Source organism: Penicillium taxi (assembly GCF_028828555.1).
Source record: "Penicillium taxi strain IBT 34144 chromosome Unknown utg000001l_segment0_segment0, whole genome shotgun sequence".
Lineage (NCBI taxonomy): Eukaryota > Fungi > Ascomycota > Eurotiomycetes > Eurotiales > Aspergillaceae > Penicillium > Penicillium taxi.
This window is the reverse complement of record NW_026643203.1, coordinates 3290564-3316526: the sequence shown is the minus strand read 5'-3', so window position 1 is coordinate 3316526 and position 25963 is coordinate 3290564. Positions and strand designations below refer to the sequence as shown.

The 25963-nt window shown below is 45.0% G+C and overlaps 6 protein-coding genes across 6 annotated transcripts; 3 read left to right on the top strand and 3 right to left on the bottom strand.

The window, feature by feature from the left end:
- Positions 1-3087: 3087 nt before the first annotated feature.
- N7495_001192 (uncharacterized protein) lies at positions 3088-4308 on the top strand (the record flags this gene model as incomplete). The annotated part of the gene is made up of 4 exons (XM_057203862.1): positions 3088-3199; positions 3257-3558; positions 3774-4235; positions 4291-4308. 4 exons carry the CDS (start codon positions 3088-3090, stop codon positions 4306-4308), a joined length of 894 nt encoding a protein of 297 aa, XP_057067935.1.
- A 6225-nt stretch (positions 4309-10533) lies between these two features.
- On the bottom strand, positions 10534-10965 carry N7495_001191 (uncharacterized protein; the record flags this gene model as incomplete). Its single annotated transcript, XM_057203861.1, has 1 exon — positions 10534-10965. One exon carries the CDS (start codon positions 10963-10965, stop codon positions 10534-10536), a length of 432 nt encoding a protein of 143 aa, XP_057067934.1.
- A 3782-nt stretch (positions 10966-14747) lies between these two features.
- N7495_001190 (uncharacterized protein) lies at positions 14748-18913 on the bottom strand (the record flags this gene model as incomplete). The annotated part of the gene is made up of 3 exons (XM_057203860.1): positions 14748-18051; positions 18113-18471; positions 18548-18913. 3 exons carry the CDS (start codon positions 18911-18913, stop codon positions 14748-14750), a joined length of 4029 nt encoding a protein of 1342 aa, XP_057067933.1.
- A 1082-nt stretch (positions 18914-19995) lies between these two features.
- Positions 19996-22333, top strand: N7495_001189 (WD40 repeat domain-containing protein; the record flags this gene model as incomplete). The annotated part of the gene is made up of 3 exons (XM_057203859.1): positions 19996-20035; positions 20114-22061; positions 22117-22333. Coding segments are annotated over 3 exons (2205 nt in total), but the record flags the coding sequence as incomplete, so codon positions are not given.
- Positions 22334-22654: 321 nt separating this feature from the next.
- On the bottom strand, positions 22655-23614 carry N7495_001188 (uncharacterized protein; the record flags this gene model as incomplete). The annotated part of the gene is made up of 1 exon (XM_057203858.1): positions 22655-23614. The coding sequence occupies one exon, from the start codon at positions 23612-23614 to the stop codon at positions 22655-22657; it is 960 nt and encodes a 319-aa protein (XP_057067931.1).
- A 308-nt stretch (positions 23615-23922) lies between these two features.
- On the top strand, positions 23923-24687 carry N7495_001187 (PRP38 family protein; the record flags this gene model as incomplete). Its single annotated transcript, XM_057203857.1, has 1 exon — positions 23923-24687. The coding sequence occupies one exon, from the start codon at positions 23923-23925 to the stop codon at positions 24685-24687; it is 765 nt and encodes a 254-aa protein (XP_057067930.1).
- Positions 24688-25963: the final 1276 nt, after the last annotated feature.

Sequence of the window (25963 nt, the reverse complement as noted above, 5' to 3'; positions counted from 1 at the left end):
CCAAAGGCAGCTTCAAGGTTGAAAGGCTCTATACTCTCACAGTTAATGTATCTATCTTCATCTCCAAAAGGAGGCTATTGAATGGCCCCAGTATTTAATGTGTCAACCAGCGCTATATTTTTTTTCTGTTTGTAATGCAGATATAGTATCTGGACGAGGCTCAAGTGTACTACGACTTAAACTTATCAAGTCCCGAATATTGAAACTCTAGGGTAATAAATTGAATTCTAGTCAAATGCCCCAAACGACACCTCACAATATTTTCACTTCCTCTTTTTCCTTGACTCTATTTTCATCAATTTAACTCACTGGTGGTGCTAATCTAGCCCAGTGAATGAAATAATTCGATGGGTTTTCAGCTCTGATAACCCAATTCGCGCCTTGTTCACATAATATCGAGCTCAACTATCAACACTTCTTGAAATTGAAAGCCCTAGAGTGAAGATGAAACTTAATTTAGTAGAGCGCGGGCTCTGTAACTTTGTAACTAGATATTCTTGTGTATCCCAATGCGCTATTTTATTATTTCAAGAATTTGTGGTACATAATTGCTCATCGCTCCATCCTCGCCAGCCTAATCTGTCGGACGTCGAGACTAGAGAGTATGCCGCTGAATATAGCCATGAACTCGGGACCTATTACCGGTGGGGCTCGGCTTTGGCTGCGCCTTCTCCTGCAAGGACATCTGCACCTGGGCAGCTTCATTGCCTGTGTCCCAATGCCTGGATTTTATTGGACGCGAGCGTTTCGTGTCATACCACGAAGGCCTAATACAGCTGGACTACAGCGACCTTCAGGGCTGCCTAAGTCGTCTTCTAGGATAGAACTCTGGCTTGATACCAGAAAACACGGCTCGATTAGAGTGGTCTTCGTGTGACGACAAAGTCTAGATTACCCCTTAAAATTCAAATCGCTGATTCGTTTAAACACCCAACGTCTACCGGAGAGATATCCGCATTATGCAGATGATGATAAGGGAGCAATCCCGTTGTGGAATCTCAAAGGAGATCAAGCTCTGAAGGGCATGTCAACCTGGTCTTCTTGATCACCTCCATTCCCGGTCCCATTATGCTTCTCTAAAGGGGATGCCGAGACTTTGAAAAGTGAAAAAAGTGGGAAGTCCTCGATTACTTAGGTAGGACTTCGGACTTCGGAGTATTTTATTGTGAGGCGGAAAACCCATAACCTCGAAGTGATATTGAACATTGGAAGAAGACATTATCTTGCGTTATCATTATGCGTTACGCAATCCAATTTTTAGCGTTGAATCGAAGTCCTTTCGATCGTATGAATTATTATATATTTAGTTTCGGGAGCAGTACTCCTAACCAGGGCTAAGTAAGCCACAATCCACAGATTAAGTCCTTGGGTACTTCTGTGCCACCATCTGTACTACGTACTACTGAAATAAAAATAACGTCAAAGCGGTAAGCCAACTGTCAATGGCATCTAAGGACTTGAAGTTAATGAACCGTGCCCCTGAGAATTACAGTACCTCCTGTTGCCACCCGGACTTGTCTCAGCCATATTAATGGAATTGAGTGGGTCCATGTACTCTCCACTGATCAGGTACCGAACGGCATTAAGTGGTTGATCAGTTTAATGGAACAGGGGAAAAGATGTCCAAGGTTCGACGAGTCACTTTGATTTTAACGTATCCAAGGTTCAAGGTAGGTTGTGATGTGTATGATACTTGATAGTGAGATCTGCAGGATTTCGATGCAAGTGGAAACCTCGGAACCTTGGAATCTTGGAAATTACCTGACCTGAGATTACCTAAGCACTGAAATGATGCATGTTTCATCGGAGTCGATCGATCGGGCTTAATATTTGAAGGATTCCGCCCTTTCATTCTTTATTTTTTTTTGTTTTATCTTTCCCGAGATTCATAGGGATATTTCTAATTTCTTACTCTCTTTTTCTACCTAGGCAGTCTCTTACTCTAATTACTGTAATATACCCTAAAGGTGAAAGCCATATTACATATCATTATCGGGTACGGATACTCCCTATTCATACTCCACAGTGGAGGTACGGAGCAGGTACATCAGATGCATTATGACCCATCAGGGCAAACTTGGAAACCTGCTGGGTACGTGTAATTCCGAGTTTGACGCGTGAATCCGTTTTCCGTATTGATTCTTAGTCTGGGCATGGAAGAAATAGGAATAGTTTGGAGGTACTATTAGGGCCGATGATGTATGCTTATACGTACGATGCACAAAAGCACTTATTTAATTCTAGGTAAGGTCGAGAACCAAAACATATTACAATAGGTAATAAGAACTCACTATTGAACTTCTAGCATTTTACTAGATTCCAAAAAAAATAATAAGGTAAGAATTGAGACAGTCTTTGCATATCCACTAATTACGTATACGTGGCTTGACTAGTCCGTTACGAGATAGTGTTGTACTATCTGTACTATGTAAAATAAACAAAACAAAAGAGTTGGAATGTCGACTATTTTACCTGGAATTCCATGATACGGTACCTGAATTTTGTGGATCCATTCAGGTACGAGAAAACATGTTGAATACCCGAGTACTAAGATAATAACAATTACACAGTACAGTAAAATGGTAAATCGGTGGAAAAGTACTCAGTAAATGATGAAATGTAATGTATCCACTCAGGCTTTCCCAGTTTATCTCTAGTAGCGGCATTGCCGGGACAAGACTACACACCCCGTGACTTCCAGCCCTTCTCCTCTTTTGCAACTTTTCCCTACATTCTACCACAACACACCCCTACCTAAACACACAACAAACCCCTGGAGGGACAACCGATCAACCTTCAACACGAAGATTTTACACAGTATTCACGTCAAGGATTAAGGGTTAAATGGGTTATCAGCTGGCATTGAATCGTGTCTTCCGTCTCTCGATCTTCACTGAAATTGACCGCCCTCCAGTCGCCATAATCTAATTTTTCTATCGTCCTTCAATCGTCATCTCCACTTCACTCAACCATTTCATTACATTACATCTGAGGAGAGTTGGGACCACAAACCAAAACAGAAACACTCACTTCGAAAACTGGGCGACTGGTGTAAACAAACCCACCTCGGGTGGTTTTCTATCCAACATGCATCTCTCTTTGTTGGTTACGGCCTGCGCTCTGTTTGCTCAACCTTTGATGGCCGAAAATGTTCTGACCTACTGCGCTACCGAAAATACCGGTGCCTCCCAAGCGTCAAGTAAGCTATGAAACATTGAGATATCAATATTCCCTACTAATCTAATCCCTACTCCAGATTACAGTGACTTCCAGTCGAACGGATTGTGCGAAAATCATTGTGCCAGCTACGGTCTTGGAGTCTTGCAAGGGAAGCACTGCTGGTGTACGGACGTCGCTCCCGCTGTGGCCGACAGGAAAAGTGTTTCGGATTGTTCTACCGGTTGTCCTGGCTACCCTGCAGATAGCTGTGGTAGCTCTTCCAAGGGCGTTTTCGCGTATGTCGCGGTCTCTGGCAACGACGACGACGTCACAAGCACAGCTACGGCGTCTGATTCTACTACATCCACATCGACATCATCAACCACATCAACCTCTTCTGTAAGTTCCGCTCTTTTGTTTGTCCCACACCTCCCATCAAGCTACTTGTTTGCCTTTGGCCCGTCTGTTGTACTCCATGGAATCATGGTTTTGACCACCGGCATAGACACAGACGTCGACTAAGATCACCGCTACCTCCACTCCCACCCCCACGATCGTAACAATCCACCATATCAAGTCATTTTCGCGTTCGCATCACTAATACAGATCGATAGACTACCTCCGATGTCACAACTACCGCCCAATCCACTGTTGCCGTCGAGACCAATGCCAGTGGAGAAGTGAAAACCGTTACCGTTGCAGCGTCGTCCGCAACCTCCAGCCTCGATCTTTCATCCGCCAGCACTTCCAAGAAGGGACTTGGCGGAGGCTCAATCGCTGGTATTGTCATCGGCGTGCTTGGAGGTCTCGCCCTTGTCGGCGCTCTCATCTTCATGGTCTTCTTTTATCGGAAGCGAGCGCGTACTGCCAGTCCTGTTCCCAGTCAAGACATGACTGACCGCACCAGCCAAGGCTCGAACTTCTCCCGCGGCGTTTTTCCTCAAGGCGCGACTAGTCTGGGACGCAAGGGAACTTTCACCGATGGTCGCCTTAAGACCACCATCTATCCCAACGGTCCTCGCGATAGCAGTGTGTCGCTGCAAGATAATGAAGACTATTCGCGACCAGTCCTCCGGGTATGAATTGCTAACCTGAACCCTTCATCAAACTCAATGCTAACAAACTTACTAGCTTACCAACCCCGATTAAATCCGCATCGGATCATCACCCTCGTTTCTTCCCTTTTTCTGACCTTGCGTCCCTCTTCATTAATCTTGCGCTATCTTTGCCAACCCATCTGCGTTATGATACCCAATCGTCCCTTGGTCTTTTTCATTCTTTAAGGTGATAGTTTGAAGAAAATCATGGGGTGATACGTGACGGATTACTCAATTTCTCCATTATTACACTCAACCCTACCATAGCTGGTCTTCGGAACCCGAAACAGCATGATCCTCATTCACCTAACTGGACAACGTCCGACACCAGAGACGAGATTATGAGCGACAGAATACTTACTTTGCATACAACCATGGATGATGCCGCACCAAGCGATTTCAAGAGTACATAGACCATTTCCCCCTCTTTCCTTCCTGCTTCATCTCGATCTCTTATTCTTAATTTCATTGGTCGCTACTCCCCCAGCCTCCCATTTTCCACTATTCACCAAACACACTGTTTGAATTGGTTTCTGCAATGGCGTTACTACGGTGTATTTAGAAGTGTCATCAAAATACTTTGAACTTGAGTAACGATAATTTACATTCGGACTGCCTGGGTGCAACATTTCAACGTAGGACTTTCAGGCGTACTCAGATAATTGTATTCAATTATTGTCTGGTTTTGAACTGGTCTAGCGAGTCATATTAAGGATGATGTGGCCCAGTTGCTTTCTCGACGGCTACTTCCAACCATTGGACAGCATATATACGTTGATGGATTGATTCATACATATCATGACAAGAAATTTGATAACGCCAGTTAAAAAAAAAAAAAAAAAAAAAAAAAGCGGTATGTTTACCTAGACACATTCCAAGGTTCGCAAGGGTTGGCAATGGTTGGCAAGCAGCCTCGTGAGCCTTGTCTAATTTAATACACTATGTATTGATACGACATCTGAAAATTGCAACCTCGTCGAAGCTCAGCAATACCAGGCATAAACCCAGATATGATAGCCCAATTCATCTAAAAAGACCATCTAGATATTCAACCTCCAACAAATAAGTGGGTACAAGAATCTACACTGAACCCCCGAAGTTTCAAGCTGTTTGTTGAAGGGCTTGATACCGAGGTTATGGCTAAGGAGGAATCATTCATACTAATGAGGACTTTACAAATATTGACAGCGATTGGTGAAAACTGCTGCTTCTAGTTCTGCTGGCAATCATCCATGTTCTGATGAGGCTGTGGAGAAGGGGATGCTCTCCAGTATCTAATTCTATCTACTCATTCGTTTAATGACCTACGCTTAAGATTAGAAGCAATGCTGCGTCGAGAACAACGCATGGGGCTGCTATCTAGGTACATGATAGTAGTCACTTAGTGAAGGTCAAGATAATGAAACCATGATCCATGTTCCAAGGTCGTTCGTAAACACATCCAAAACATCTTTGCCCTCACGCTCAGACCTCCGTACGTGGTCAGTTCTTGTGATGTTAGCTATACAGGGCTCTCTCCACTGATAGTAAAACCCTTCAAATGTGGCAATTTCGCAACCACAATATCCCCGTCTTTCTCAGATGCTTTGACTCTTTGCTTAAGTTCTTAACGCTGGAACATCACACCCTGCTTACCAAAATAAGTATTTCTACATCAGGTTCGCTGTCGAAACCAAGACATAAGCCCCCTAGATCTGGAAGGTCGAGATGATTTAGATCTTTGAGTGCACTCAGCACATCTAGCACAGCCTGCCAATCTTATAAGCCATCGTAATACATCCCTATCCTTGGGTTATTTATTATCTAGAATCTCACTTTTAAGCCACCACTGTCAAACCACGTGTAGGCCGATGCGGCCTACAGAGAGCCTCGAAGCTCGAGGCTTTTTACTTGGGGCATGAATCCATCGGTCTCTATAACAAATTGTCAGATACATCATCCCACTTATCGTGCCCAGGTGGATTTGAAGCAGTGCTTGGGCTGGGAAGAGGAAAACTTACTGGAGACCGGTGACGCCTATCCATCAAGTATATGTCCACCAACCATAGCAAACCGCTTGAGTTTAGGTGCCGATACCGCGGCTTGAACAAGTAATGGACCCGTATCAAGGCTAGAGTAGCATTTATAGCGACCATTATTCTCGAGAGAGTACTTTCTCAATTCGGACACATACCAGATAATGACTAGAAAGTCCGGGCTCAAGGCACTTGATATAAAGTATGCCCTAGCTCGTAACGTCATATATATCACGGCGAGAGGCATTCGTTGGGCCTGGTAGAGTTTATGCATAAAATACACCGTCAACTCGTAAATAACCGAAACAGGGATTTAAACCATTGCATAAGTGCGGTCGAACGGGCTACCTGGTTCAAACGACCCTTCTTACGCATGGGTATACTGTGATCACTAAGGTCACCGCGGTGAGTCGATGGTTGTCGGCTCACAGGGATCTCGATGCACTATTACTACTACGTTGATACGTGGAGGAAGTGTGTGGTAAGATGTGTGTTCATTCTAAGTTCCCACGATGGAATCGGATATGCCCCGATTACACTAGTTCTATTCACCTCTCGAGTCCATTCACTGCTGTAAAACAGATTTAATTGGTTCCAACAATGATCCAGATGATGATCGTGAGCTAGTCTGGAACGTAGCTTCAGCATGTTGTTAACGATGAAGATTCCAGCTTCTTCAAACGGGATCGAGACAAGGCTGTGAGTCTGTGACAGTGCTCCGGTCGCATAGCGTCGTCCGCAGCGACGGTAAGTGGCTTAATATGATGTGGGGTGGCTCAAGTGGGCGTTTAGCTGTCATTGACTTGGAGGACGTGAAGTGGTTGAAGCGTCCTCGAGCTCTTGAACCAACTTCTGGAAATATAAAGCATAATCGCGTTTAGGTGGAAAATCAGACAAAGGCTCCGTCAAAGCACAATTACTGCCTACTCAACCACTAGGTCTGCTGTGTGAGCTGACTTGACTTCTACATCGTTAGCTTAAGGGCTGGACGGGGAAGTTCTACACAATTAAAGATTCGCTGTGCTTGTTTTTTTGGGTACGATTGACTCGGCAATAGACTATCTACATAGGGTTGGAGTAACTTGGCATATGTTCACAATATGCTGGGAAGGCAAAGACACAGCCTCAATAGAGTTAACCTTCAGCTAGAAAGATTTAAAGATTATGGAGCAGAGGATTGTCAATTTGGACCGAGATTAAAATGCGCCTAAATAGAAAACTCAAGTAAACAGAAAGAGAAAGGTAAAGAAAAGAAGAAGCAAGGTGAAGGACTTTTGTTTACGGCCTTTCGTTTCCCATTATCGGATGCTCATATTCTCGTGGGATGCCTAACGAAGGAAAGAAATCTACTTAAATGTACATGAGAGCAAAGATGATGAACGAGAAGACCGAAAAATCGAAGTGGAATTCTATAGTGTATTGAATCATTCCTCGTCGTTCAGCTTTATTCCAGGATGAAGGGAATTCACCAGTTGGGACATTATCAATTTCATCACCTATAGCCACAGATGGACCTAGTCTCTTGTAGACAGGCATCTCAAATTATAAGGGGAAAAACCAGCGTACTCCCAATTGATGATAGCTTTAATCTTTCATGTTTCTAAGTCGACAATGGCTTTTTGTTGAGATAAATCATTGTGACAAAAAACGCAATCCGGACTTCCTACGACTTTTTGTGGCCAATCTTCTATTTCTGTACGGCCATCCACCCACCAAGGAGGCAAAACTATTCCAGAAAGGCTGCCGAGTTTGTTGTATGTAAGGCCGTTAAAATATATCCGATGAATTGTGGTAAGTTAGTGAAAGACAAAACTGACTATATGAATGGTCGTAAGATGTTGGAGAAGCTCGGTTTCCACGACTTTTTTCTGGTTTACAGGAAGTGCAGCCATAGAAGAGCCTTCAGCATACTCAGTGAACACAAAATAGGAGTCGTCAATCTCAAAGGTTCCATATAAAGTTGAAACCGGGATATTGCTGACACGTCGAATAAATTGCAGAGCCTCAGTCTCATTTTGGAGTCTTTGTTTACCTACACGCGGAGTGTGTAATCTTCCTTTATAGGAGGGGACAATCTCCGTAGGTCGTAAACTTCGTTTAATGAAGAATCTATCGTGAATATAATACTCTCTTTCCGCAATTTTGGCAGACCAGTCTTGAGTCGAATGTTTCTGATCTTTGGAGGTCATCTTGGATTTTGGAATCTGAGAAGCTAAAGGAGAGATAGGAAAGGATATTTTATGACACAAGGAAGAGGGGTATACACGTGTGGGGAGAAGAACGACCCTGCTGGATATAGAGCTTTTTGCGCGCTGCAGACTCCGAGACTACATCGCAGGGATTTACACAAGTTCTTGAGCCTGGAAACTAGTAATGAGTTTATACCGATACTGAAAGTGTTGTATGTACGTACTGGACTCAAAGCTTGTGGTAACTACAGTGAGTCTCCGGGAGCTTTCCCTACAAGTCTTTTTCTTAGAATACAGGTTTATCTTTCATACTTTCAATAGACCTAGCTGTTCCAAAATTCACGCCTGAAGATTTAGAGACATCAATCTTTCGAACTGATATTACCCCTCGCCATGAACTCTGCTTTCTTAATTATTCAGAGCTGGTTTTTCCGTTCGAACCTGATTATTTTACTGTTAACTCTCTTTTCCATCAGGATTGGCTCCAAACAATGGAACATTCAAGTGATCATAAACTTACTTCCCTAAGTTTGACCCTTCAAGTATATCTCAGGGAATCAACAGAATGCAAAATTGAGATTCGAAAGGACTTAGATCAGAGTTCCGGACATGGACACCTTTCGATGTGTTGTGGAGTAGAAGGTATTCACCCACGACTACTATTTGTGTACACTTTCTGGTCTGGTTATTAGTCAACTGCTAAGCATAAAGATATGATACCTGGTCATCATCGGTGGAGGCGTTACGAGAGGTGCATATATAAGAGAAATCCTACGATAAATCATGAGTTGGAGGAATTTGCGATGAAAAAAAAAGAATATGATGTTTCTTTTCTTAGGAGGCAAGACGAGTCTGTTCATAAATGGCTTTTGCTTATTCGGTGGGGATACAGAGAAAGACATTTTACGGGATTGGACTATATCATATCCTAATTAATGAGCCAATTAGAAGTTTCAAAGTAGGGGACATGAGTACATCCTAGCAGTCTTCTTGAGTAGATGCCAGCAACCTTCTTAGCTTAAATGAAGCTCATAATTCCAAAAGCTCTTATTTATGAGCTATATATTAATTTTAATCTTAAGTTAGACCATATGGTATGAAAGATGTGACACGGTCGTAGCGTCCTGAGGTTTACGGTGAATGCTGAGAGTAAACACCGCTCAAGGATAAAAAACCCGAAGTAGGCCCATGTATTACTCTGGCATACTTATTTTATTAACATTAAGCTTACTGAACCAGAAAATATCTAATAATGTCAGAGGCGCTTGGGTCAGACCAAGAAGATCATGGCAACAACTTACTCTAATGGCAACGACATAGCCTGGTGAAGACGCTGGGTATTAAGAACACCAAAAGCCACAACTTACCGTGCATCCCTGGACAGATATACATTACCACCGCCAAACAACAAGACGAAAGCGAGAGGAGTTGAATACCGAATAGTAGACGAAGAGCGATGGAAGTGGGATATAGGGAGGGCATTTGGGCTTACGTAGGATTTGGGCTACGACTCCATATCTCCTTTGTAGCTACTCTTAATGTTCTGGCGCTCAGAATGCCCTTGTTTCCACCGGAGGGAACGCCGTGTAACTATACGCTACTAGTTAGGCTGCATCAGGTTAATAGCGTATTGATTGATTGATTGAGGCTACGATCTAATGCGCATCACTGTTTTCTGCATCATTTTACTTCCGACGACGACTCTTAAGTAGTAGAATCATTTCCTGTCAAGCTTCTGTTTACTTCGTTCTCGTGTCCTCCGTGCCGTCTATTATCGAGGGGGCTGTTGTGCAGCTGCTGTGAAGCTGTCTGCTATGCAACCCTTATCGGATGATAAGGACTCGTCCAACTTCTTCGGTTTTGCCAGAAAGCTACCGACAGTGCTTTCCACTTCGGGATTCATTACGTCCACTTTCCTCTCCAGAAGCTACTTTCTACTCTTCAACATGCGTTCATCCAATACGAGATCACTGTCACCCCTGGCAGGTAGCGAGAACGAAAATCACTCTCCCGTCAAGACGCTAGACACTACGTAGGAGATTAAATTAATATTGGGATCGGCGCATTTAACATTCAATGTCGTGCACACACTCCTCGAATGATAGTAGCAACGCAATAGAATGCAGAAATCATGACCAGCAGAGCGATTTCAGCTGGAAAGAAAAAGACAGGAGCGTCTGAAATTGGATCCGTCCGAGAATCAAATACTCTCAAGTGTTGGGAAAGAATTCGATATATAGGGGATTCGAAGCCGGAGTCAGAGTCGATTGATGCCCGTGACTTCCCATTGAGCTTTGAGCTGGGCATGAAGCCAGCTTCGCGTAGAGCGGTTAATCGTTCTGAGACATCGACATCTTGATAAGGATAAGGATAGGGCTTGGCCAGGTGCTCAATTTTTGCATTCTGATTGGTTGGTGTGGATTGTGGTGATGAGATCAAAACTGGTAAAGGAATTGATGCGACGAGGCTGCTGAATAGCAGCATCAGGGGTATTTGGAACTTCATTTTGTGTATAGGGTATAGGCGTTGATCATTAATGTGAGGGCGAAGTATTGCTCAGCTGGACGTTTTCAATTTCCGGTATAGTGACGGAAGGCCGATAAGAGGAAGTCACAACTGAATCACTGGGAAGACCCGTGAACAACAAATATAAGGACGATTCGAGGTTACTCAGGTGAAACACAAGAATAGAGTGATCAGGATTATAATCATGATTTTAAGGGAAGATGGGAGATGGAAGATGGAAGAAAGAGGGAAACCCTGGAAAGATAAGGTCGACTAGTGGTTGTTTGCGGGGGTCACGCCTCGGGATTGAACTGCCGGTCGTGTACCTTGACTAGCACTTGTTTAGTATTTATTTCCATAGTTTCCAATGTTCCTGGGTAAACATGCAATAACCTTGGAATTATAACTGAGATCAATACAGCATTTGAGCCATTTCAAAATAAAATTACAGGGTATCTATGGCACAGTTGAAAGGATTTGAATTGGATTCAAGTACGGAGTACACGTCCACGCTTTTTTCGATGTCGATAGCGAAATACCAACTGAAAGCATATTTGAACTTTCCAAATGATAATCCCAATTTTGGAATACAAAAGTGCGCGAGTAAGTGGTTCAAGGCTTTAAGCAAGAGGTAGGAGGTGGGGCTAGATTCTCCAGGGCTTCAAGTTGTCATTCTTACCTCACCACTAGGTACTATCCATACTCCATGGAGGCTTCTTGCAATGCGATATAAAAATCATCTATTATCAGTGCTTTTATATATCTAAGAGACTTGTATTAATCTATCATAGAGAGAATCAGAATTATAAGAAGGGCAGCCAAAGCAGTAGTCACTGAAGACATCGTAATAGATAGCAGAGGTGGCACCGGTGTACAAAAGTCTCACGAAACTAGTAGTAGAGGCCCTGTCAGTGGAATTTGAGCTGGTAAATGTCAAGCTAGCAAGAGTCAAACTCTTCTGGACATAGCCTGAGGTCGTCAGATATCAGGACAGCAGCTCTAGAAGAGATTTTGTCGCTAGAAGAGACCTCAATACCAGCACTAGATGTTTAAACAGTGCCGCTCATAGCGCGGGGCGTGCTTATACCCGGAGTCTGCGGCAAGGTTGTAAGAATCCAGGCATCTGAAGAGATGGAGGTTATGATAGAAATATGCCTGTGAACTTGGCCAGATAGAGCATTGAGATTATACCTAAGTCGTAGCCCTGGAAGTAAAGACCTGTCCTTGGAACTCACCTTGGCTTTATTACTTGATAGCTCAACGGCAAGAGTATAAATTGGTCCACTGGTGGTAGAAGATCAGGCCGGACATCCATTAGCTTTATGACTCGTCAATATTTTCTCTGGTCCGACCTGCCCTCTTAGGGCTATATGTCAACTTAGAAAAGAGGGGGTTGTTGCTTGTATTGTTTGCAGGATCCATAACGGGCGTATATTTAGTAGCTTTTCATCCCTAGATCGAGAAATCTGTTTCGTCAACCATTACGATTGGACGGTCAAATTTCAGGTTGACATTATGAGTATTTAACGTGACAGCCTAGCCTTTAAGCTAAAACGGCGTGGGTTCAGTTGGAGTCAAGTTGGAGTGGAACTATTGGATCCTCCAAAGGCCCCATAATCTCTATCTTTCGCCCTTGGCACCCTTCATGCCCTTTCAGACTAAAACAACTTGAACACACTCGACTCTACATTGAAAGACATTTTGTTCTCTCTTCGATATTCAGACTACCATTCATCGCACGCTCTTCTTCTTCTCCTAGACTACTATGTTCTCGTCGCTTCTGCGATCTCTCCCCAGCAGGTTTAGTACCGCTTGAACAGAAACCACTCTCCATGGAAAAGCGGAGAGAGAATCTTTTCTGCAATTTCTACACAAAATGCTACAATTGGAGCCCGGTAAGTGTAGTTTAGCCAAAGAGCTAGCGGAAGACGAATGGATACATAACCATATGTAAATAGAGCAAAAATAACTATATCTAGATCAATTTATGGTGTTTTGGTGGAAAATTGTCTTGCTTGAGATTATCTTAGATATTTCCACCAATAGATTGACTGTCGGATTACATCTATCGTGGGAAATATACTCAATACTTCATCCTCTAACTGGTATCATTGGGTTCATCAAGAGTTCATCAAGAGTCTGTCCGATGAGCAAAGATAATAGCATTCTGCTTCAGTCATATGCATAATGTTGCATTCAATGTTCATCTTTCGCTTTGAAGCAATGAAATTCATATGCATGTTTATTGTTTAACAAAAGGGTGGACTACAAATAATTCTGTCGAGTAGCTGCTCGGCAGGAGCGGGGACCTCAGCAACTTTTTTCCAGGGTACTCTCACTATTTTGCTCCAGAAATTAAGATTAGCAGTACCACCAGTTCTTATTCCTGCGCCTCTGGGAAACTATGTGCCCCAAACGGCTTAGTCCAACGTATTCATATTGTTATTGAGCTGCCGTTGCCAGATGGGAACAGTTCAACCGCCCTACTGACTGAAAAATTCAACAAAATCGAGTCAGTTTGGAATTTTCTACAGCTTCAGTACCACATCTAACTTCTTATAGTTAGGTGAGCATTACGTTCCTGGACATCCGTATGGTAATAACCCTAGAGTCGAACCCCAGAGTCGAGCCAGGATCCACACAATTCCTCTCGCATGAGTGGATGGGCCTGTATTTTTAAAAGACCAGTAATCATGCTATCAATAAAAACGGTCCCATATCGTTCACCTCTAGCTCTTCTAGGACTTGCCTACGTCCAGATTTCTCTAATTCTGGGACCTTATCGCCGTCTCGACACCTGCAATCCAACGACTATAGCACCATCACTTTGACAATCTCCTAAACCAGAAAGGGGCTATCGGCTTATTCCCGTCTTGTTATACGCTGCTCACTCAGTATCCCAGTTTGTTTGGGTATTGACCATGTTGCCTGAATTTAAGCCTTCTGCTGGGGTGCACGGCATTCACGTGCCAGCTCTGAATGCGTTGTACTATGAGGCAAGCTGCTTTTCAGCCTTGTCGAAGCAAGACTAGATCTGGCACTAAGTGGTAGGTGGTAGGCTTTTTTACTATCATTTCCACGCATCTGTGTTCTTTTCATTGCTGATAATGGCTCATGCAGAAAATAAAACCCGCATTCTTCGATAGACTCAGTGTGTTGATGAAGAAGCATAGCCTTCCATTAATTTGGAAGATAAATCTGAAGAACTTCCTGGTCATGAGCTGGTAGCTTTGAAAATGGCTGTTTGGAAATGGCTATTTTCATATTGTGAGCTAGAGTATTTTGACGAAATAACCAATGGTCGTTTATGAACACACTTAGAGAGTCTAGAGCTGTACAGGACCATGATATAGACCGTAATACAGATGAGCACACGATTTATGCTTTATAAAATAAATCATCCACCTGAAATACTCTACAACTCAAGCGGTGCCTAGTTTGTAGCTATCTATTTATGTAGTCATTGAATAAGTGGCGTAATTCCCTACGCAGCTGGGCAGTGCATACTTATCTGCAAAGTTAGGGGCATAGGGCTCGGCATTCTATTTCGCGCAATAGATATTCTAAAGAATACTATTTGTAGGCTCCAATCCAATCTTAGATACCCAGCAGTGCAGGCAAGTCGCCGTGCGCAAGAAAAAAAAGTAAGAAATAAAAAGTGAAGTCTGCCGGTCTCTGTTCATCCCTATCAGTCCCCTAATACCTAGTATCCAGTCGCTTGGGACTGAAACCCCTCATCGCACGAACAGTTGGAAATTTAAAAAGAAGTATGAAAAACTATACTAAAGATCGAGGAGAATCACAGGTACCCAGCCCAAGTCAACGAGGTCGTCAACTCCGGTAGTGACAGGCTTCAAGTCGTCAACTTTATCGATGGGCACTTGGTTCAGACCATCACCTTCATTGACTGCCATTGGAATCGAACCGCCAAATGTACCGGGTAGTAATGGGCTCGGACCTCCAACTTCACCATCAAAAAGCACAGGATCATCCATCAAGTTCATAGGAGAGCGATCTTGACCGTTGTGCACTGGCAGGAGAGAAGCGCAGAAGAACAATTGCTCATTAGGTAAATCCATTATATGGCTAGCTGTGTTGACAGGATTCGGGTTCGGGAATTCGGGCAAATCATCGATGAGCTTTCCCTTAGATTTAGGCTGTTTAGCAATAGCCATCGACTTGTGGAATGTCGACAGTCTATCAAATGGGTTGGGCACTTCGGGCGTATCATCCTGGAATGGAAGCTGTGATTGATTATCCTTGGGGCTGGTATCCTGGACTTTGATTTCCTGCTGCTTGGCCTCCTGTTTCTCAGGCCTGTCCAACTCAGATTTCTGGGACTTATGCAAGTGGATTATGGGCTGGGAGTTATGATCCAACTGCCAGGCCTTTGCAGCCGCTTTCTCATATGACTCCACGTGCACAACTTTAAGCGGGACAAGCACCCTGGGCCCGGTCGCTTTGGAAGCCTGAAACTTAGCCAGAGCCTCTTTCTTCAAGAGCTCATCATTTTTCTGGGCGCCACCTTGGGCAAAGTCCATCCAGGCCTTACCACGAGAACATGTTGGGTGATAGCCGCTATTCTGGCGTGAAGGTCTACCTCTCTTGGGGCCAGCCTGTTTGGGATCGTTTCGGGTATGGTGCTGTTGGTGATCTTCTTGAGTAGGGCCCGGTGCTGTGCTACGCTTAGGCTGAGTGTGGCGTCCTCTCCGAGTGAAGCACTGCTCTCCAGTAGGGCTCTTGTTTTTCTTTTTGCGCTTTTCTTTGCCGCCTTGGATAAAGAGATGGCGTCCAGTCCCAACATAACCGAACGGACTGAGTTTCGGATTCTCTTCGGTGGAGACTGAATTCGAAACGGGACTTGCAGGTCTGCTCCAGAGGGTGACAATTTGCATCTCCTCGGGGTCGATAGTTTCCAAAGTACCATTTCCGCCACATTCTTTCGTGCTCTCCCAGCAGACGCATTCATGATCGTGTGGCTCCGTTAGCCCGCAATAGGTGTGACAGCAACGAAATACGAATGTGCATGGCGGTGCGGATAAAGTATCGCTGCTATCGCCAGTATCGCTGCTAATGCTGCTATCACTTGAACCAATTTTCGGGAAACGGGGTCTACCACCCGGAACTTCATTGAATTGTTTGCAGCCCGGGGGCATTTTATCAGTAATATGGCCTCTGTTGGCCAGGATGGAGATAACTTTAAGCCACAGAGGACTGTGTGCTTGAACAAAGTTCTTGTTGCCGAAAATGAAAAACCCACGCTTGGCTCGAGATATGGCAACGCAAATTCGGTTGTCCTGTGAAAGGAACCCAAGTGACGCATTGTTGTTGTTTCGAACAAGAGAAAGCAAAACGATATCATTCTCTTCACCCTGATAAGAATCGACAGTAACGATGTTGGGATTCAAGTGATTCGTGTAAGGGCGAGATTTGCACAGCTTCCAGATCGTCTTTCGCTGGGCCTCATAAGGAGTCATGATGGTAATTTTTATTGGTGAGACCCCTTTCTTCAGCAAGTAGATAAAGAATTCCACCACCATTTCAGCTTCGGCTTCATTTAACTTGGATGCCAGATCATCACCTGTTTCAATCCAACGATGGTTAAAAAAACATGCGCGAGCCTTTCCCATTCCGGGCACAGGATCGTACTCGGTGACTGATATATGGTCGTAGAGTCGGCCGTAGATTGGCTCCACAAGCTCCCGTATCTCTGGAGCCATTCGACGCTGTTCACGAAGGACAGAAAATGGCATCATGTTTCCAACAAGGCGCTCAAACATGGACATATCTAAATAGAACGGCTTCCCAGTGAGATCTTTTACCTCGCAGACACCTTTCAGCTGGAAGTGGTCACCCACGAGGATCAGTTGCTGCAATGATTCAAAGCATGCCGCGGCTACTGGAGCTTCCGTGACTTCCGCTGCTTCTTCAATCAAAATAACCCGAGGCTTAAGGCTAGCAATGAGGCCTCGGTATTTGCTCAACCCGGTAGTTGTCAGTGCAACAAACTTCGCGCCTACGAGGGTTTCATGTTCAATTTCCCATTTTCCAATCCGAAGGGCTTGAGTGAGCTTTTTGTAGCGACCGGCCATTTCTCCAAACTTGGCATGGAGAATTTCGAAAAGTTGACGGCGCAGCAGATTGTAAATATTTCCGCGTGCCTCGTGTGGGACTCTTCGTAAGTCAGGGCACTTAATGTATCTAAGAATAGATTCGTCGGACATGGGCTCGCCACCCTGTCCGCTGAATGTCTTCTTCAAGTCCACGGTTATGCCATGAAGACGGTCGGATTGTTGCAACTCTGTCTGGCCCGCGACAAGCTTCTTGAACTTCATATACTCCTGATCAGAATCCAACTTTTCGGAAGATGAGAAATTGGATGCGTCTTCCTTGGGATGGAACTCAAAGACCTGGTTCTTGAGCCAAGCTACCCATGGGTTGTTATATGACGGCAGAGTTATGAGTTGTTCCTTTGTCAGTAAGCCATATTCAACAAAGACAGAAGCCGCAATAAGCTGCTCGCCATTGTCTCGGAAGGACCTGAAAAACTTCACAATTTGTTGTTGAAGATATTTCATTTCCTTTTTGGCCGGACCAAGAGATCCACCGCTTAGCAGTACCTGCGGTTGCGACTTTTTTACTGAGTTCAATTGGTGCTTGCGGATAGCGAGGTTAGAGCTACGTCCTCCCATTCTAACGTAGTTCTGCTCAAATTCGGAGATGTGCATGACAATCTGATCCAGAGCATGATTAGTCTGCGCAGCAATGATCACAGGCGGATCACCATTGGTCATTTGCGACAAAATCAGTTTCATTGTGATAACAGAAAGAAAAGTTTTACCAGTTCCTGGTGGTCCTTGAACAATTGAAAGCTGTCGAGTCAACATTTTGTGGAGAGCCTTCTGCTGAGAAGAATTTAGTATACCCTCCATGAGATGAGCGGGCATATCTTCAATGACGTTAAATTTCGTGTCTTCATCAGCATCAGGAGTCAAGCATCGGAAATCCATGATTGGATTTTCCTTGACATACTCCGGAACGCCAACGTCGGGATCCAAGCGACAAACATGCTTACTGAATGGGAACCTAGTGAATCATGATTGTTAGTTGTTGGATTTGTGCTTCCGAAGTTGATTGTAATGCTCACTTTTCTTTCGAAAGCTTCTGGAGCGCAACCATCGTGTGTCTGTTCGATTCATAATACCCAGAACGTGCCTCTACTAGGATCCACTCCTGTTGAGAATCAATGATCGAATCCTTATGATCAGGAATAAAGATATCGATCTCTGCAGGAGACTTGTTAAGGCCTTCGTCTGCACGTGCAGCAACGGTGGCCACTATACACTTGCTTGCAAATGAGTCTTGAATAGGTGATAATGCAAGCAGAGATCCAGGAGTAAGACGAGGAGAGCTGTCCCAGCGTACATCTTTACCGGCGCGCTTTGTCGAGAACTGCATGCGGAACCCAAGTCCAAGATCTGACAAGACTACCTGGGTGAGGTACACCTATATCCAAGGTGGTAGAGAGTCAGTCAATCTTTGATTATAAGTAGCATTTTGGTTCACTGTCAGTGAAACTCACTTTCTCATAAACCCAGAACTCGCTAGTATCTAGTGTCTTGGGATTTTTTCGGACCTCGACAACGGCCTCTCGGAGGGGAGAGACTGCCTCTTCTCGGATGAGATTAAAATACGTACCTAAGTAGATATCTGCAGATTGCCATTTTCCAGTGTTCTTGTTGAAAGGAAGGGTGATTCCCTCTCTCTCAAAGCCCAAGATCTCATCAGTGGCGGGATACTCTGGCATCAAATTCCATCTTCCAGGTGGATCTGGATCTGTGCTATATTTCTCGGCATTTTCATGATCCTTGTCAAAGTAGTTACGAATAGCCGGATTCGGCACTTTTGTGAACGGGGCCTTCTTATCGGACTTGGTCTTGTCCTCCATGACTGTGGCTGATGAATGCTGGAGGTTGATAATTAGCTGAAAGTTTCAAAGGAACAGGGTTGCGCAGAAAGAAGGCTGTGGAGAAAGAATGTTGTGGAGGGTAAAAAGTTCTAAAGTGAGGTTGACTTGTTTATAAGGCAGTCAACCCTCAATGCTCTCCCCGAAATTAATTGAAATGCATACTTTCAAGATCGATGGAAGCGTATTGAATTAGAAAGTGAGGCTGCTGTGAAGAAAGGAAGAAGAGAGGAAGAAGAGTTGGAAAGTGAGGTTGATACCTAGGTAAGGCAGTCAACGCTGAACAGCTGAAGTTAGTCTGAACCCAATCCATACTTTTGAGGTTGATGCTAGTGCCTGAGACTGTAAGAGGCGAAGTATGAATGACTCGGAGATTAAGGGGGTATGTGGGATGGAGAGCTAGAAAGTGAGGTTGACTGTTTGCGCTTCACTTCACTTTTATACCTCGCATGAATGCTTTTCCGCCTGCGTTCCTGTTTCTGCCTTATATTTAAGGCTTCAGTAACCTTAAATTTGACCACACGCCGTTTAGCAGAATACGCCGTATCGTCACTCTCACCTCGTGTGACCGTTCCATTTCCTAGTCAGATCAAATTCGCATGTGACTGACTACTTGACTGGTATTTAATGATATGAATAGAACACCTTGACTGTCTAACTTGCTATCTTGAATCTTCACTTTTGAGCGAATCAGAGTCGTTTGTGGAGGTGTGGGCTTGATCTAACTAGAATGGATCTATTCTGCCAAAGGCGGTGTGAAGCCTAACGCCTCATACTCTATATCTACAATACTAATGACAACATTAAAGTACATTTCTTGACGGGAAAGCGAGATCAATTTAAGATTGACTGTCTAGGAGACTACCAACAGTACTGGCCTAACCATGCTTAAAACTTTGAAGCTTGCTTTGAAACTTTCTGTAAAAAATAGACTTGACTGCTATAGTAGAGCGGTATGCTAAGCGGTGTATCGGGAACCAATCAACGGTTTTGACAATCAACTTCCTCATTTCCCGCTCTCACGGCAGTATTACCAACGAAGCTATTCACCCTAGAACAATTCAATGGCGTCGCTCGAGGAAGAAGAGGACCGTGACCTGGCAGGTAAGTGAATCTTGCATCTTCTGTTTTTTCAATTACTCAGAATGCGTGCATGGCCCACTGACCACTGCTTGCAATTAGGTTCTCAGGATGGAAGCTCCGATAATGAGATTGATGATAATATGCGCGATGTGGATGATGGAGACGGCGACCCTGATGCGGACCTGGAGGTAGATCAAGATCAGGATCAGGATCAGGATCAAGAAGATCAAGATCAAGACGGGGAAGATGGGGACCAAGATGCTGATAGTCCCTCCAACGCAAGTCAGACATCAGAGGGCGCTGGCATGACCTCTCAGCAAAACCAAGATATCGCAAACAGAGACTCCCCTAGAAATGGAGATAACGGATATTTTTCAATTTACCACCCAAGCGTACGCCCGGAATGCCTGACGGCAAAGACCTATGACATTCTTCCGACCACAGCTGCTCCTCACAGTACCTCAGTCAATGCAATCACTGCGACTGCCGATATGCGCTGGGTATTTACTGGAGGTTCCGATGGATATGTGCGCAAATTCAACTGGGCTGATTCGATAAACAGCAAGCTAATGTTGACTGTCGCGCAAAGACACCCATTCGTCGATAGCGTTGTCAAAGCTGGTGTATTGATGACATACTGGGAAAATATGGACGGAAACAGTTTGTCGCCTGTATATTCTTTGGCTTGTCAAAGTGAGGGTCTTTGGCTACTTTCTGGATTACAATCGGGTGCGATACGGCTTCAAACCCTCCGGCACGACGAAGGTAAAGAGGTCGCGCTTCTACGTCAACATACTTCGGCAGTCTCCACATTAAATCTGACATCGGACGAACAGTCGCTGCTCTCAGGTAGCTGGGATAAGAGGGTACTTGACTGGGATTTGAATACTGGGCAAGCTCGGCGTGCTTTTGGAGGCAGTGCTCGTCAAATCTCAGCCCTCCAGTTCAGACCAGAGTCTAGTCTACCCGTGCCGCAGGACACTATTGATGCTTTTCAGCCAAATGGTACATACTCTTCAAATTACCAAGCCAACGGAATCGAAAGCTTCGACTTCACAGAGAACCCCCCGGAATTTGGAGAAGCAGGCGATGTCGAGAACCCGCAGGCGGGCTCGCCAGCAGACTCACTTTTTGGTGGGGCTGATTCACTATTCGGGGATGCTGATGGTGCAGCAGCGGATAGTGGAGTGCCATCTGGTGGTGTTATGTTCGGAGTAGAAGAGGATGATGAGTTTGGCCGTGCAATGGCCCATGGTACTCTCGATGATGCTGATGCTGACGCTGACGCTGATGCTGATGCCGATGCTGATGCTAATGCCTATGCTGATGCTGATGCTGACGCTGATGCTGATGCCGATGCCGATGCCGATGCTGATGCTGATGCTGATGCTGATGCTGATGCTGATGTTGATGTTGATGCTGATGCTGATGCTGATGCTGATGCTGATGCCGATGCCGATGCCGATGCTGATGCTGATGCTGATGCCGATATCGATGCCGATGCCGATGCCCCGGGGGAAGTTGACACAATGATACCAGAAATTGAATCTAGGGCAAACCCGAACTCACTACCCTATGATTCAAGTATGGATGTTGATGGCAGGGCTGACACGAAACCAGAGGTATCTGACATTGAAATGACAACTGCGCTCGCACAGTCAGCTGAAAGGCTACCCAAAGCAGAAGAGATGGAAACCATTTCGCGAGGTCAAGACCCAACCCAGTCAATGCAGTCGGAACATCATGGTACTGGAACAGATACTACCTTCCTGGCAGCATCTATCGACGGCACAATTCGGGTGTGGGACAGACGTCAACCTGACCCAGTTGCTCGAATAACTCCATCCCGGAACACACCTCCATGGTGCATGAGCGCCTGCTGGTCTCCGGATGGGAATTATATCTATGCTGGACGACGAAATGGCACAGTTGAAGAATACAGCATGCATAAGAGCCTTCGGGATCCCGTACGCACGTTCAAGTTTCCTCAGGGAAGCGGCTCAGTAACAGCTCTCAGAGCTATGCCTAATGGCCGCCATCTAGTTTGGTGCGTATATTTTACAACCGTCCCATATTGACGCAAATCCTCTAACCTTTTGCAGTGCCTCTCATGATATTTTACGTCTTTATGACCTAAAACACGATCAGCTCTCTCGGCAGTCAACAACGCCATTCCTTATTATCCCCGGACATCGGACTGGAACAATTTCTCAGCTTTATGTAGACAACGCATGTCGCTTCATGATATCAGCTAGCGGTAACCGCGGCTGGGAAGGACACACTACCGAAGTTATTCTTGGATACGAAATAGGGCTACCGGCGTGAGTTGAGGATCGGCATTGAAATTTTTCTTGTCGCCAATTGTGATACCCGTGGACCATGTACGAATTGCACCAATATTAATTGGAGGAAGATTAGGAATTTTGATGTTCTAGCTCAAATTCTATGACAGCCAAACCCCATAATTTAAAACCTATCAAATGCCGTATTTACTGTGTGGCTATAATAGTACGTTGAAGTTTATATCACTAAGAACGACTGTGAGATGCCTTGAAAAAACGCCACATCCAAACTGATATTGGAAGTTCCCCAGATATTGGTATAAAATGGAACAAAACATTACTCGTTACTGTTTGGATTTCAATAATCTTCAAAATCCAAGCCGTCGCAAACTTCATATTGCTGGGTTCGCCAAGTTCCAAAAAGAGGGTTTCCATCCCACTTGACGTGTCCGTCACGATCATTGTCAAAGAACACATAGCCAGGCGCCTCACTATTCTCTGCACTGAACCTTTTTGTTCCCATGACAAGATGACCAAATCCCGGAAGATTAACATTAGGGATGTGGGTCCGGGCCTGAACATTCCCAGTTGCAACGTTGTTGACCGTGATTAAGTAGGCTGGTGGCAGATACGTGTCGCGATCTGGGCGAAGCGGAGTAGGGATCCATGCTTCGTTATTCACAGAGTCGGGTCGATCTCTGTCGAATACAAGTGGCAGTGGCCGAGATAGGAGAATGTCATCGAGCTTCTCCGTATCCAGAACTATGCCTGGTGTTTTCAGGTACAGCACACTATCATACTGCATGAATTGGACTTGACCCAAGCGCAGCAGCTTGGTGTTTGTCGGTTCATACCCCATGGATGTAGCTGCAGTCATGTCTATTGGCAGCAGCCAGATGCCGTACTTGATGCTAGCAGCTCGCAAAATTGCTAGCGCTGTGGCTGCAGGCTTGCTAATCTTCGCTGTAGACATGCGATCCCATTCTTGAGGGTACATAAAGAGGCGATCGTGTATAGCAGAGCCATTGGTGGCGATTTGCTTGAAAAAGAGAATTGCAGAGCAAATGTCGGATGGATCGGGTTGGGATAGCAGCTGGAGATAGGCATAGTTTCCACGTGGCTGCATGGGGCTTTGGAATGTTGATCCTAATGACCCATGTCCTTGTGAAGCCCGTTCAGGGGGTCGCAATGCAATTTGAATGCTTTTTACAGACTGTTGCTGTAACACATATCCTGCCAGAAACAATAATATGGTAAATAGGGCAATCACCCCCATCGACAAGATGGCGGAGACTGTCGAGGAAGTGAGTAGCACCATGTCCAGAAGGGGTCTGACATTAGAGATATGAGATGTGAAGGATATCTGAATGGACCAGGACAGATTCCGAATTGAAACGCCACATGCATGACGCCACTGAACCCTTTCAGCTCTAGTGAAATACGTTTCAAGTTTCAAGTTTCCGATTGTTTACTGCATTTGCGTTGACCGAGCGACTATCGATAAACAGTTAATCCGCGGTCTTGGCATCCTTAACGCTTTGACCACTTTTCACCTTTCGCTTTCCTTCAAGTCTCCAGAGTCCATCGCGTCACATACACACCCCTGAGACCGTCGCTGTTTTCATCATGGCTACTCACCGTGCTGATGCTAGCCAATTCCTCGATACTCGAGGATACACCGGTCCACTTGTGCGCGGTGTCAACCCCGCTACACTTTTTGAGAAAGCCGTACGAGATCGCATCACAGACTCCTTCTACTTCAAGGAGCAATGTTTCGGTTTGAATGCAGCCACCCTTTGTGATCGTGCAGTAGAAATCAGCTTTGTTGGTGGTACATATGGTGTCTCAGAGAAACCTTCGCCATTTATTTGCCTCGCCTTCAAGCTTCTACAACTCCATCCGGATCGAGACATCGTCCTCGAACTCCTGAACTTCTCCGACCCTGGTAGCGATGGTGATGAGGATGGCGATAATGCCGAAGATAGTGTGATCAAATCTCGGGGCGATTTCAAATACCTGCGTGCACTGGCAGCATTTTACGTGCGACTCACCTTCGACGCGGTCGATGTCTACAAGACGCTGGAACCGCTTCTACTCGACTACCGAAAATTGAAGCGCAGGATGCGTGATTCCTTCACCCTTACATTTATGGATCAGTTTGTGGACGATCTCCTCACCAAGGACCGTGTATGCGGTACCAGCTTGTGGAAGTTGCCTTCACGAGAACAGTTGGAAGATGCTGGGTTGTTGGATGAACGAATCAGCCCGCTGGAGGACGAACTGGATGACCTTGACGAGGATAGTGAAGAGGAAAAACGAGACGAGGAAGAACGAGATGTCGATCGTGATAGAGATCACAGTGTCGATCGCGGAGACGAGGGCGATGATTGAACAATTCTACGTGTCTTCTCCTTCTTCTCTTGACCATTCCCTGGAAAAATCCCAAGCCGAGTCATATTTACACCGATTATTGTCCAGGTTGTGGAGACCTTCCGACAGAGTGTAGGCTATCAGTCATATACCCATGCTGAACTGATACAGGCCCTCAGCAACTGATATCTTTGGGAAGTAAACATGTGCGAAGTTTGCCCACCACCATCTAGCTGCTCCGGAAATTGACGTTTCAACCAATTTCTAAGTCTACATTCGTCTGGAACGAATACAGCTCTGCTACGAAAAGCTGTTCCAGGCAGATATTATTGCATATTTCACGTGTTATTCAGTGTATTTCAATCCCAAGAGTCCCCTCTGGTAGCCAGAGGGGCAATTGAATGACTTGACTCATGAGCAAAGTAATAACTTCACTACTTCTACATGTGGCGTTTGTAATGAGGGCACTCGCCGGCGATTCAAAGTTTTTTGTCGCAGCAATGATTGCCCTAGGGTAAGAGACGGACGAGTCTTCAAAATTATCTTTGGGTCAGGCTTTTGCTCCGGTTTTCACCAGAAAAATCGACATTGGCCTTCCAACCTTGAATGTTTCCAAGGTTCCATCTGGAACCAACCTTCGAAGTTGATAGTTCGCTATGCACTAGAGCCCTGGAGTAATGGACGGAACTTTGGGACCTTGGAAGGGCAAATAGATTTCGAAGGTTGCACACTTGGACACCTATTATATATGCCTTAAGGCCCAATGACTACAGGCTCTCTAATCATTCAATACTTCCAGAATACTAAGGCTGCTTTCAACATATTCTTAGCCATATTGTGGGTCAGCCATGACCTCAGTTGCCACCAGGGTTTTTCTTGCTTCATCCTATTTCCACCTAGACCACAATCTTAATCCATGATAAACGCGATTTTAATTCCCTAACATGGTGGCGAGCCCGAGGAACCATTTTGAACTTGAAGTGGCAGCTCTGAAGACCATATATATAAACTCGGATGGTAAGGATCCCTTACCCGGAGGGGCTAGAAGAGGAGATGGAAGAGAAGCAACAGATCATGTGGGAAGCTAGCTTATAGGGTAATATCAAATGTGAGCCTTGGAAAGTGAGGTTAAAAATGAAGGTGAAGATGATAGTGCTAAGAACCTCTGGGACTCAGAATTAAGAGCGTCCAGGTGAGAAGTTGAGTTCCAAAATTACTTCCAAAGTAGGCACCCCTGAGACTCAGGATTTCTACACAGCCTTAGAATACATATAGGTAGCTTTAAAAGTTACTGATT